This window comes from Pinus tabuliformis, chromosome 4_1 (genome assembly GCF_031772625.1).
Source record: "Pinus tabuliformis cultivar Carrire ecotype Pingquan chromosome 4_1, CPIR1, whole genome shotgun sequence".
Lineage (NCBI taxonomy): Eukaryota > Viridiplantae > Streptophyta > Pinopsida > Pinales > Pinaceae > Pinus > Pinus tabuliformis.
The window spans coordinates 521435341-521448785 of NC_142303.1; the positions used below are offsets into that span (position 1 = coordinate 521435341).

The 13445-nt window shown below is 35.9% G+C and overlaps 1 protein-coding gene and 1 pseudogene across 1 annotated transcript; one reads left to right on the forward strand and one right to left on the reverse strand.

The window, feature by feature from the left end:
* Positions 1-8701: 8701 nt before the first annotated feature.
* Positions 8702-11042, reverse strand: LOC149176873 (putative nucleoredoxin 1). Its single transcript, XM_089421594.1, has 3 exons — positions 10950-11042; positions 9786-10436; positions 8702-9196 (listed from the first exon to the last, which is right to left on the reverse strand). The coding sequence occupies exons 1-3, from the start codon at positions 11040-11042 to the stop codon at positions 8702-8704; spliced, it is 1239 nt and encodes a 412-aa protein (XP_089277720.1).
* Positions 11043-11780: 738 nt separating this feature from the next.
* LOC149176874 (PLAT domain-containing protein 3 pseudogene) lies at positions 11781-12363 on the forward strand (annotated as a pseudogene).
* Positions 12364-13445: the final 1082 nt, after the last annotated feature.

The following is a 13445-nucleotide window of genomic DNA, read 5'->3' on the forward strand; positions in this document are numbered from 1 at the left end:
ATGAACACTGGGCAGTGGTCCTTGTCATGGCCCTGACCCTTGCATTTAACATACCATACCTCTTCGCGCACTTCTAGTTGGGTTGTCCTGTCTTGTTTCAGACTCTACATCTCAAGGCATATGTTTTTCAACTGCATGTGGATTTGCTGAACTCCCAAGTTAGGATCCTATATTGGGGTCTCATGCAGTCTCATTGCGATCTCCAAGGCGTCTGCTTGAGTCGTTAACCTCTGTTGTGATAACGTGTTCCTCAAATGCGGCATTACCGATGCCACAAACCATTCCTGGTGCTGTCCATTCATCAAAGTCATATTAGCTTCGCGAATTGTGCACTTCAGTGTCTGATCCAACTCCCAAGGAGTCTCACCTGGTAGCATTGTGATCTCTTTGAATCCAATGATTGAATGCACCTCTAACTTCAGCCTGCTAAATTCTCTGTACAACGCAATTTGGATATCCGCAATCCCCGCATTTAGATTTTCATTAGAATGCTTAATATATTAGGTCAAAGCATGGTCTTGCAGGGCATTGACAAGAATTGCTTTCTTTATATTATCATCTATGACTCCCTGCGCTTCCCATACAACCCTTATCATGAACCAAAATTGGTCGAGATCTTCATTTCCTATTCCCTTGAACACCAACAACTTTATCACGCTTACCATATTGACTAACAGTGGTGGCGGAGGTGGTACAGGTGAAGATGGAGGTGAAGGCGGTGAAGCTAGTGGTGGTGTGGGTAGGGGTGGTATGCGCGGAATCCTCTGCCTTATCAAATTGATCGCACTCCTCGGTGAGACCTTTGTGAGCTCTTCCTCGTCCCCTTGTGGAGGTGAAATCAAAGGGCTATTCTCTAGTCCCTTACTCCCTTCGTTTCTATAGGTTTTTCTACTTCACGTAGTTCCTGATATCAAGGTAATTGCATAGCCCTTTTTTCACACAATAACATTTTAATCCAAGTATTTAGAGACTTTACGTACTTACCTTACGGTCCTTTGAGAAAGCCTTGCTCTACCTCGCTATAGTTGACTGAAGTATCTATGTGAATCCTCCTATAATTCAATCGAGCTAGTGATCAATAGCGCGTGTGATCTTATCCTCCAATACCTCCAATCTGCATACCAACTCTGGGGTCCACACAATAGGATTTTCGAGTTTCCACCTTCCTTGGCTATCTGCTGTTTTCACGATCCACTCGTACAGCTCAATAGGGAGAGATAAGAAGAAAATTTCATGGATCTCCATGTATAGGTAGCAGTCTAACCACCTTTCCATTGATAGCCATGGATTCATATCCTCCTCCGTCGCGAACTCATGAATTATCCTGTCCAACCAACCTTCAAGTTCTTTCTTAGTTGGATTCCAATGGTATGACATCACAAATATCTATGTAGATTCCAGTCTTGACAATGGAACCATTTGTTGGCTTCATGGGGACTAACCTAGGTTTGGAATTATTTAACCAAACAAATTCCTATACTACTGGCCCTTTCGGTAATAATCCGTGGAGCGCAGGCTAATGTCTCACCCGAAGTAGTATGGGGGGATGCTGGAACTAAGTTTTCACACCCTTGAGATGTTTGAGGGGTCGATTTAGTCTGACTGTGACTACCTTCGCGCAGGTTACTTCGTGCACTTTCCTGACCTGCAAGGCTTTCACTTTCGTGTAGCCCTAACCAGGGGCTGTGAAGCTTTCACGATGCTAAAACAACGATCTGCGCTATTTCCCCAAGTTACACTACAGATCTTACCTATATTCTTATAACAGTTAGTTATCTTCACGTGAACAAATACTTTATATTATATTCATTTATTCAATATATTCATATAAGTTTGTGCAACAAATTAACAGTGAACTTGCAATTCATACCCAATATACTTCAATGCATAAAACAAGAAAATATACACAGAAATATTGTAAAACTTCTCTTTATTAATGCTTCAATCGGTTACAGACTCAACTCGCTCTGCAAACTCAGTTGCAGGAGTCTGTGCACTCAGCTGTGGACTACTAGGCCTTTGCGCACTCATCTACAGATCCTTCTCCTACTCTACGACCAAAATACACAACTCTACACTTAGACTCAATGCTTCCTCATTAGATCTTCCATGGATTGATTCCTTCTCTTTACACTTAGAGCCTCAATCTATTTATACAATCCCATGGTCTACGGACCATGGGTAGAACTCTCAAGCCGACACTAAATTTTACAAAAGTAAGGGCGGACAAACCTATGACTCAATTAAAACTTCGCACTTCGTGCCCACAAACCGCGGAGTCTTTACATCAAGCTTAGTCAAAACTTGGGCTTCAAGCCCCAAAACTTGCCTTAGGGGGATCCCATGCACAACATTATCTGTTTTGTTTGGGCTTGCAACAAGAGATTCAAGTTAGCTGGCTTGAAAAATGCTTTAAATGGCTAGTCATTTCACACAGAAGGAATCATATAAATAAGAGAGATATGGAGGCTCATTTCTCACATCCTAAGAGAAAAACATCGCAATATATACCTATGAAGTGGCGAAAAATCATAAGGAGCTCAAGCAAAGGATAGAAGGGTCTTCTTTGTCACTTCTTGAGACTATTTTGAGTGTCAGGTTTGATAGGGAGTAGGTCAAGGGCTAGGAGGAGAAATCAAAACAATTTTTTGCATGGTTTGTGGCATACGTTTTCTCAAAAGAGGGTCACAAGGGCATGTGATCCTGGAGCCCTATTTTAGGAAGGCCGCAAGGCTAAACCAAGGCTACAAACAAGGGCCAAGTAAGCCTAAAAAGTAGTGCAATAATGGGGTTCTACTATGAGAGGAAGAGCGAATTTTTTTATAGGAATGTAGACCACTTTTGGTGGGTTTTAATTATTTGCTATAAGGAGCCCTAACCAGGGCCAATGTTGTAGGTCAAATTCATACATAGGTCCATTAATTTTGGGGTAAAAATTCATGCTCAAGGTATGGTAATCTCCATCTACATTTGATGTTGTTTGCTAATGGATAGAGAGTCTAGGATGGAAAATATTGTTTGGGCATTTGAAGGTCTATTTAGAGGGTGGTAGAAAGGTGTAATTGATGCCCCCTAGATCAACCTGTTGAGAAAGAATTTGAAAATTGTAAGAAGGGAAGAGGAAGTGAAGCCTAAGGGTTTGTTTCTTGGAGGAATAAGAGTAGTCAAGTAGGCTGATGAATCAAACCTAAATTAACTATTGATTGACATTTGAAAATGATAATGGGCTGCCTCATTGCCTTAAGTTTTCCTTCATATAGTATCATAGGAAGGCAGAAGTGGGAAAAAGTCTCGAAGGGTTGTATTATTGAAGGACGAAAGAGAAACAAGTGGGAAATTAATGAAGACCATATGTGTTGACTCATTTATAGATTAAGGATAAAGTCCCAAAGTGTTGTATTCTTGAAGGAATAAAGAGAAACAAGTGGGAAATTAATGAAGACCCTATGTGTTGACTCATTTATGGATTAAGGATCAGCTAGAGGGAATACTAGAGCCATGTTCAATGACCTAAAGGGGAATGAATATACAGGCGGATTGGGAAAAAAAGGATAAGTATATGTGTTCATGGTACAACCAAGTGGAGCTTTGAAGTGCACTATGTTAGCTAGTAGGTATTCTTGTATCAGTGATTATATGAGTATAGGAGTCCTAGACAGTTGTATTATATATTGATAATATAACAAAGTTGCGTTGTTGAAAAATTGTAAAATTTGTCTATTTGTGCATTGGTTGATTTACGATTTGGTTTTGTTGTGGTATTTGAGTTGGTTACATCAAATATTCTAAAACTGTAACCTAGATTATTTAGTGTCATGGAAAAGCAACAAAATTTTCAAATGATAATAAATGCATCTGATTTTTTCTTTAATGAATGAGTCTCTATGCTACTTACAAAGAATACATCCTTCACATTCTAGAGGAAAATCTTGTCAACACATTAATCTTCGCTATATTATTTGTCAACATATTAATCTTGGATATCATCTAATTATGACTTTCCTTATGATAAATAATGTATTTATTATTTTCAAAAACAACAAGATTCCGTTTTCAATAAGCTTCCCCACGCTCAAAAAATATTTTGTTAATATGTTTTATTTTACTTCTTTAATGAATGAGTCTCTATGCTACTTAGAAAGAATACATCCTTCACATACTAGAGGAAAATCTTGTCAACACATTAATCTTGGCTATATTATTTGTCAAGATATTAATCTTTGATATCATCTAATTATGACTTTCCATATGATAAATAATTCATTTATTGTTTAAAAAAAAAAACAAGATATCCCTTTTCAATAAGCTTCCCCACACTAAAAAAATAGTTTTATTTTACTTTGTTTCATCTATTCCTCATCTTCAACTGGCATATCGGATATCTTTGTTTCTAGTCATGTGATTTTTGTATCCATTGTATCCATTGTTTTATCCAAAAGGCATACATCCTTGTTGTATCCAAAAGGCATACCTCCTTGGAAACCTTATCTTTGTTTCTAGTCATGTGATTGTTGTATCCATTGTTTCCATTGTTTTATCCAAAAGGCATACCTCCTTGTTGTATCCAAAAGGCATACCTCCTTGGAAACCTTATTACCTAAATCATAAGCTAAAAAAATTTCCCACATCTTTTTCTTTAGAAAAGTTAGCTTGTGGTTTTTGTTTTTGTTTTTTCCAACAATTAAGTTAAATTACACTAATAATGACTAATTATTTTACAATAAAAACATTGAACCTTGGGATTTTCCATATCTTTTACATCCATCGTTACTATCATTACCTCTCATTTTCCCACATCTTTGACTAATTATTTTACAATAAAAACATTGAACCTTGGGATTTTCCACATCTTTTACCTCCATCATTACTATCATTACCTCTTATTTTCCTACATCTTTTTTCTTTAGAAAAGTTTCTTGTAGTTTTTGTTTCCATATCTTTTACCTCCATCATTACTATCATTACCTCTCATTTTCCCACATCTTTTTTTTCTTTAGAGAAGTTTTTACCTCCATCATTACTATCATTACCTCAAATTTTCCCACATCTTTGACTAATTCTTTTACAATAAAAACATTGAACCTTGGGATTTTCCACATCTTTTACCTCCATCATTACTATCATTACCTCTTATTTTCCTACATCTTTTTTTCTTTAGAAAAGTTTCTTGTAGTTTTTGTTTCCATATCTTTTACCTCCATCATTACTATCATTACCTCTCATTTTCCCACATCTTTTTTTTCTTTAGAGAAGTTTCTTGTAGTTGTTGTTTCCATATCTTTTACCTCCATCATTACTATAATTACCTCACATTTTCCAACATCTTTGACTAATTCTTTTACAATAAAAACATTGAAACTTTGGATTTTCCATATCTTTTACCTCCATCATTACTATAATTACCTCTCATTTTCCCACATCTTTTTTTTCTTTAGAAAAATTTCTTGTAGTTTTTGTTTCTATTTTATCCAATAATTACTGATAATGGCTAATTCTTTTACAATAAAAACATCGAACCTTGGGATTTTCTAGATCTTTTACCTCCATCATTACTATCACTACCTCTTGCTTGAGCTTTTCCTTCTCCATATGATTCTCCACAAGTTCTCAATTTCCCCATGAGGAAAATTTTCAATTTCCTAATCTTTAGTTTTAGAAATATTGGCATTTACTTGAAAAGCTTGCTCAAAATATTTTTCATTAGATCTATTCGTTCTTTTCTCATGAGCTTGAAGAGATCCCATAAGCTCATTCATAGAAATTTGATTTAAATCTTTAGATTCTTCAATAGCAAGAGAAACTCAACATTTTTTGATCTCCTAAAACTTCTCCATAAGATCTAATTTGATTAACTACTCCATTAAGTGAAAAAAATATTGTATAGACTTAAAATTTTGAGTCTATAGTTTCAAATTCTCTTCTAAGGAGATTGCAGTTTAACAACTCTTACCTTATCTATTTTTTCAAATGCTTGCTTGTTGTAGCTTTTGAGTCTATTTTTTGACTTTTGGATTCAACCTACAATATAGGGGCTTGAGCATCCACTGGTTCTCTATAACCATTTTCCACCAAATACCACAAATCTTGTGAAAGAAACAATGTTTTCATTTTAATGCTCCAAAAATCATCATTCACATATTTAAATATTGATATTCTCTTCTAAGAGATTGTAGTTTAACAAGTTTTACCTTATCTATTCTTTGAAATGCTTGCTTATTGTAGCTCTTTTACCTAATCGATTTTTTGAAATGCTTGCTTATTGTAGCTTTCAAGTCTACTTTTTATTTTTCCACCAAATCCCACAAATCTTGTGAAAGAAACAATGTTTTCATGTTAATGCTCCAAAAAAATATCTGAAATGCTTGCTTATTGTAACTTTAGAGTCTATTTTTGGCTTTTGGGTCCAATCTACAAGATAGGACTTCCTTTTTTGACTTTTATGTCAAAGCTAAAAGATAGGACTTTTTTTTTTACTTTTAGGACTAATCTACAAGATAAGACTTATTGTAACTTTAGAGTCTATTTTTGGCTTTTGGGTCCAGTCTACAACATAGGACTTCCTTTTTTGACTTTTATGTCCAATCTGTTTTTTTACTTTTAGGACAAATCTAAAAGATATAACTTCTCTCAATAAGTTTCACAAAAATTAAATGTTGTCTATTACTATGCTAAAATATAGCTTTAATACCAAAATACAAAAGAACTATGAAAAGGCACACAATAGAAAAAGACAATTAATACAAATGTTAAAATTAAAAACACAAAAAATATCAATATTTCTTATTCATTTACATAAAAAAATCAAATACATTCATATATAACCCTCAAATTTGAGAACTGGCGAAAATTGAACTCAGATATCAAAAGGGACTCTTAGGCAAGCAGATCGATGGTGATCTTGCACATTGGATCATGATGAAGCACTACGTGGAAGCAATGAGATGATTAGATTTGACATATCCGGGCACATGGTGAATAGATCCAGCAACATCGCAGGCAGACACACACCCAATAGAGGAGGATCTGATACAAATTTTCATTAAAACACTGGAAGACAAGACTATTTGCTAGAGGATCTGGGAAGGGAGGAAGATAAAGGAGCTAAAAAAAACCAAAACCAACTTGGTATACCAGCATATCGGCAAAATATGATCTACTCAGGCCACAATTTACTCGACAGTCTCACACTCCAGGATTATGCCATCACTGCAGACTCAACCATAATAATTAACATGCGTATGAAGGGTGCAAGTGTTGGAACCAGCTCAAAAAGCACAAGAACATTCAAGGAAGTAGTCAAAGGCAAGAAAAAAATGCAAGCCAAAACCACAACACCACTCGAGCTTCCAGGACCCTACATTGTAGAACAAAAATATGAGAATCCGACACTTACCATTGCACTGCCCGAGGTAAAAGACCTGTACACAAATCTATATTCTGATTCAGTTATATGCAGATTCAATGGACTTTTGCCTAAATATGATGTTTTGCACCAATGGATTTATGAGGCTTGGTCCCCACACTATATATGCTTATGCCCCAAAGGTTTCTTTATAGTCAAATTCAAAGCAATGCAAGAAAGGGAATATATCCTCAACGAGGGGCCATGGTTCTCGGGCAATGCAGGTCTATTTATGACCCCTTGGCTTCCGAAATTTGATGCCAATACAATGGTGGTAACAACACTAGAAAGGGAACATATCATCAACGAGGGGCCATGGTTCCGGGTAATGCAGGACTATTTATGACCCCTTAGTTTCTGGAATTCGACGCCAATACAATGGTGGTATCAAAGATGCCAGTGTGGATCGATTGCCATAGGGAATGTATTAGGAAAATTCCTAAAGACTGATGAGGACAAAATCACAAAGGGGATATTCACATTTTCAAGGATATGCATTGAGGTAGACCTCAATGAGGGACTACCAGAAAGCATAAACTTGAAAATCAACAATACACAATGGACTCAACCACTAGACTATGAAAACACAACCTTCCGATGCCATGGATGTCTAGAAATAGGACACCTCCACAGTGCCTGTCCTAAAGAAAAACAAACTCCCAAATGGTAAAAGAAGCCATAGAAAGAGACAAAAGGATGGCAAAATATAACCCCCTTGGAGGAAGAAGTAGAAAAAGACGAAACAACAGCATACAAAGCGGAAATTGAGAATCAAAAAGACTAGAACATCACACTAAAGGAGGAGGAAGACGCCAACAATGAAACGCGGCACAAAACATCTCAACTAACAGGAATGGAAATAACAACATCAAGCGAACTCATGGATCAGAAGGATCTGATTCTGACAAAGACACTCCCACTGAAAATCAGCTTTCCATTGTAACGGCCACTAACTACAAAAATATCCTTCCCGTGATACTAGTTATAACTTCCTAATAATTTGTTGAACAATAATATATGCTAAGAAGCCTATACTCACATAAACATTATTTTTAACCTAGCAATCATACATAATCCACACATATTTAGGATATGGAAAACAAATATGGATTCAAACCTCTCCACCCATTGTAGAGCAATCATTCACGGGTGTATATTCTCTTGCATGTCAATTGAATTCCCATTATAGAAGCCAAATCATCGACTCGGAAGACGGAGTAACAGAGTAATTTATTAATTGTAGCTGCAAATGACCCTCACTTAACAAAGTTCAATGATGGATAAAATGATAACCAGGCTTTAATCAACACGGTAACAAACATCTCCATCACAGATAACTCCAGCGGGTTTGCTGTTCTCGTCAATCGCAGTTTCTGCCTTTTCATGTTCTTCGATTTTGTTCTCCAGCGCTTGAAGATGTGCATCAGTGAAAGGATAGGCCTTGGCTCCATAGGGTCTTATGGCATCTGTGGCATCTATGCCCTTAGTCACCTTCTCCCCATCTGGATGAACCACAATCAAGGTCGGGATCCCTGTAACATCGTAAAGATCATCTAGATCCTTCCTACTTTTATCTCCAAATGGGAGAGCCAACCATGGCATGCTTCTGTAATATTCTTCAAAATCCTCTTCATTATGGTCCCAAGAGATGAAAACAATCTCAAACGCTTCTCCTTTTTCCTTCAGTTCGTTGTATACCTTTACAAGCTCTGGAGTGAAACGTTGGCAAGGAGGACACCAATGGGCAGAAAAATAAAGACCAACTATCTTTCCCACAAGCTCAGATACCAGGACCTGTTACAAGAATCCAAACATATAAAAGATCAGCATCATATTCCACGAGAATAAAAACAACCAAAATTCAAAACCTAGAGATGTAACACTGCTTCCCATTCTTTGCTTTTTTTAGTGGATGAGAGGTGTAGCTTTTAATTAACAAGATCTTTGCAGTTTTATTATAAAAATGGGATTACAAATTTCTTTTGATGAATGACTATTGTAGTTATCTAGATCTTTTTAAGTGGATGAGAAATGTAACTTTCAATTAACATGATCTTTATATTATGGAAATGAAGTCTAGACCTTTCTAAGTGGATGAGAGGTGTCACTTTCAATTAACATGATCTTCATATTATGGAAATGAGGTCTACACCTTTTTAAATGGTTGAGAGGTGTCACTTTCAATTAACATGATCTTTATAGTATGGAAATCAAGTTACAAAAATTCCTGTGATAAATCGACTATTATATCTATCTAAATCAAATGCACTGCACTAAGAGATGTTACTTTCAATTAACTTTTACTTCCATAGTCACCTATCTCAGTGAGAGATGTTACTTACAATTAACCTAACTTCCATAGTTACATATCTCAGTAACTCACCTGGTCACCCCCATGCTTGATGACGAAGTTGCGCTTATCAGACACCAAGATCGACTCCAGAGTCTGTGCTTCTCTTTTGGCTTTCCTTTCGGCCTCAAGCGCACCTGCCTTTTCTTCATGTCCTTCGTCAATCGCGGCATCTGCACCTTCTTCAGAGGGTTTATCAGTGGCATCTTCTACATATTCGTCTTCTCCATAACTCTCATCAGTGCTATATTGATCTTCGTCGCGGGTATCTTCTGGTTTTCCATATTTTCCGAATTCCTTCCTGAGCGTTTCAAGACGCGCTTCAGTAAAGGGATAGGCCTTGGATCCGTAGATACGTAGGGCCTCTGTGGAATCTGACACCTCCTTCCCATCTGGATCAACCACAATGAAGGTTGGAATTTCCTCTCGCCCGTAAAGTTTGTCTACACTGTCCCTTCTTTTATCTCCAAATGGAAGAGCCAACCATGGCATGGTTCTGTGGTATTTGTCAAAAGCCGTTTGATTTCGGTCCCAAGACAGGAAAACAATCTCTAATTCATCCCCTCTATCCTTTAGTTTGTTGTATACGTTTACAAGCTTGATAGCGAAACTTCTGCAAGTCCGGCACCAATGGGCAGCGGAAAACAGACAGATTGTCTTACCCACAAGCTCAGACACGAGGACCTGTTACATCAAAACATATAAATTACCAGTATCATTTATATGTTATGTTATTATCATCTAATTTTAATGTAGGTTAAGCGCCGTACACCAAATTGGTGTATGAAACTTCTTGTTTTTGGGATAGGGGACTCACATTTATATGAAGACATCTGATTTTAAACCTGACTTCTTAGAAAAAACATATACTCTTAACCTCTTAACCATTTAACCTGCTCAAACCCACTCAAACTACATAAAAAAACTCAAAACAATATATATAATCCCCATCCACTATAAAAAAAAATTTAGTGTTAATTCATAATTCATCAGCCAGATACAACTGAGTGTGATTCATTACATCAGAAGAGTGAAAATAATAAGTAAAGATGATGAAAAGTAGAGATCCACATATTTATGTTTCCCTTCTTGTTCCTCAACTTTCACATAGACAGTACATTACATTCATTATATACACATACATAGGTTGAAATTTCGGAACAAAATAAATGATATCAGAGACTGTAGCAGCTATACCTTCTCTCCATTGTTTCTGATCAAGTAATCACATTCGTCAGTACAAAGCAAGGAACTCAAACTCTGGTGGGTTTCACCGTTTAGGTCAGCCATGATATGCTAACACACAATACGTCGCTCTGTTCCCAATAGACTCTCCCCTGTTTTTCAACGCTCTTGCACTGCGAACTCTCGGACCTCGTGGGGATATGAATGAAATTAGAGAATTTAGAGTGGAGGCCAATTCAGTTCTAATAAACTAACAATTTGATGGCTATTTTCTATAACTTTTCATTCAGTTAAATTGGATGAATTCATGGCGAGAGGAGACCAATTCAGTTCTAACAAACTAACAATTTCATGGTTATTTTCGACAACTTTTCTTTCAAGTTTAATTTCACGGTTATCCCTATTTACCCAAAAAAAAAAAAACATTTATAACTTATCTTTGAACTGCTTTTCATAAGGTGGTTGTGATTTTTATTTATTTATTTATTGTTTTGTTAGGAATATTAGAGATATTTACGCAAGTTGGAATTTATAATATGTGAGAGTGTAATTGCTTTCAAGTTTACTTGATAGTCTCATAAATAAAATAATAATGTTATTATAAAATAATAATAATAATAATAATAATAATAATAATATATTTATTTAATTTTAATTAAAAACATTATAAAACATTAATAATATCATTTTTTCATTGTATTCCTTAATTTATTATTAGGTAAAATAGGGAGATATTGTAAAGTCATTTGTTGATTTTTTTTTTTCACAATCACTCATTAATTGAGACTTTCTCCAATGTTTTTTTTTCGCATATCTCTTCTCAATAGCTATGGACCCCATAAAATGATTATGCTCGTACTTTGCCTTCTTTCTTCCATAGTTCCATGTGGAGATTCAACTCACATTGAGATGTGTATTTTCCTTGCAATTTGATAAAAACTTAATGTTTCTGTTAGATTTCATTGGCCAATTAATTTACTTTAAATGGGATTTCATAGCAAGAGAACTGTGTTTGCACATTCTACACTAGGATGAGAAGCATATGGAATGTGGGAACAGACTACGATGTCAGTCTCTTTCATCTAAATCTGTTCTGGGAGAGGTGTTCATCAACAATTTGGAGGCATGGGGAGGCCTCAAGGGGTTGAGCCATGACTATTTTGAGAGAGACAACATTGCCATATTCAGTGGAAAGTGGACTCCCTTCCTTGAGTCGCCCCCCTGCAGGATAATGTTGGCATCCAATGGCATGGGACCTCACCATGGATGGTACTACAACTACATTGAGGTGATCTCTGCTAGCCCTCACATCTCCTATAAGCAGACACTCTTCGCAGTTGAGTAGTGGCTTTCCACTAACATTGGCCCCTATGATCTCACTGCTACTAATGATCAGTGCTCATATGACCAACCCACTATCTCCTAACTTTGAAAGATGCAAGTAATACCTCTCATTTGATTAACATTCTGCAATCACTATTAGGGTTTGATATGAAATTATTATTATGTGAATGTTGGCTCGGTCTGCAATGAGATCAAAGGATATCAAAATATGCGAGGGAAAGATCTAAAATTTTGTGCATTAATGTAGATAGTCTTTATGCATTAATGGCATTAAATGCAGCCAGGTTTGGCATTAGTGTTATTAAACATTCCCTTGCACATCATGATACTATTTTGTAAAGTGTTGTTAGTAACTAGGTAGATGAGGTGGCATTATACAAGTGGAAAAGCATCTTGCCTCCATATTTGGCAATGCGGCATAGTCTTTTTGGACTAAATAAAACATATAGTAAACTGACATAGATCTATCTTAACTACAGATTTAGCAAGTGTTAAGGGGGATCAAATATCTTGAGCCACAGAACTCTTTTATGGGTGTGAAACTTGAGGAAACATTTGCACCTCGAGAGATTTGATCCCTCTTGGTGCTTGATAGGATTAGAATTGAGATGGATCTAGACTAGGTGATATTACAACCCATTACAAAGGTGGAGTAAAATTATCTTACTCTTAGTTAACCATAAATAAAAAATTTCAATGTCCATGTTAAGAAACATAATTTTACATCAACTAGAAAGAGATAATGTACTACTACTAATAATAATAATAATAATAATAATAATAATAACCATATAATCATTTTTCAATGTATAATTCCTATGTTATTTTAAAAATATTCCAATAGAGAATTTAAATAAACTATTTAAATATCCATGTTTAAAAAAAATATAATTTTTACTATAATCAAATATTTCAATTTCCAAAGACAAAAAGTAATTGAATGTAAAAAGATTCAATTATCTTTTAATTAGAGGGAGTTGTGCAATTCATTAAATTCTTAATACAAAATCGATGGGTGTTATTTAACAATAATAGTTGTTGTTTGGCACCTCTGGGTTTATAGGTTCACTAGTTTTGAGGTTTGGCATTATTCTACACCTATTCCATTGCTTATGCATCTCGGTTGGGTCTCTTGTGCCTTCCCCCTAGGTGTATGCAAATGAT

Bases quoted from the DNA above. Each gene is read 5' to 3' on its own strand.
- LOC149176873 (XM_089421594.1), bottom strand. From the start codon at position 11,042: ATGGCTGACCTAAACGGTGAAACCCACCAGAGTTTGAGTTCCTTGCTT. The intron at 10,437-10,949 runs GTATAGCTGCTA...TTGATGTAACAG, and splicing joins TCAGAAACAATGGAGAGAAG to GTCCTCGTGTCTGAGCTTGT. The intron at 9,197-9,785 runs GTGAGTTACTGA...TTCTTGTAACAG, and splicing joins TCAAGCATGGGGGTGACCAG to GTCCTGGTATCTGAGCTTGT.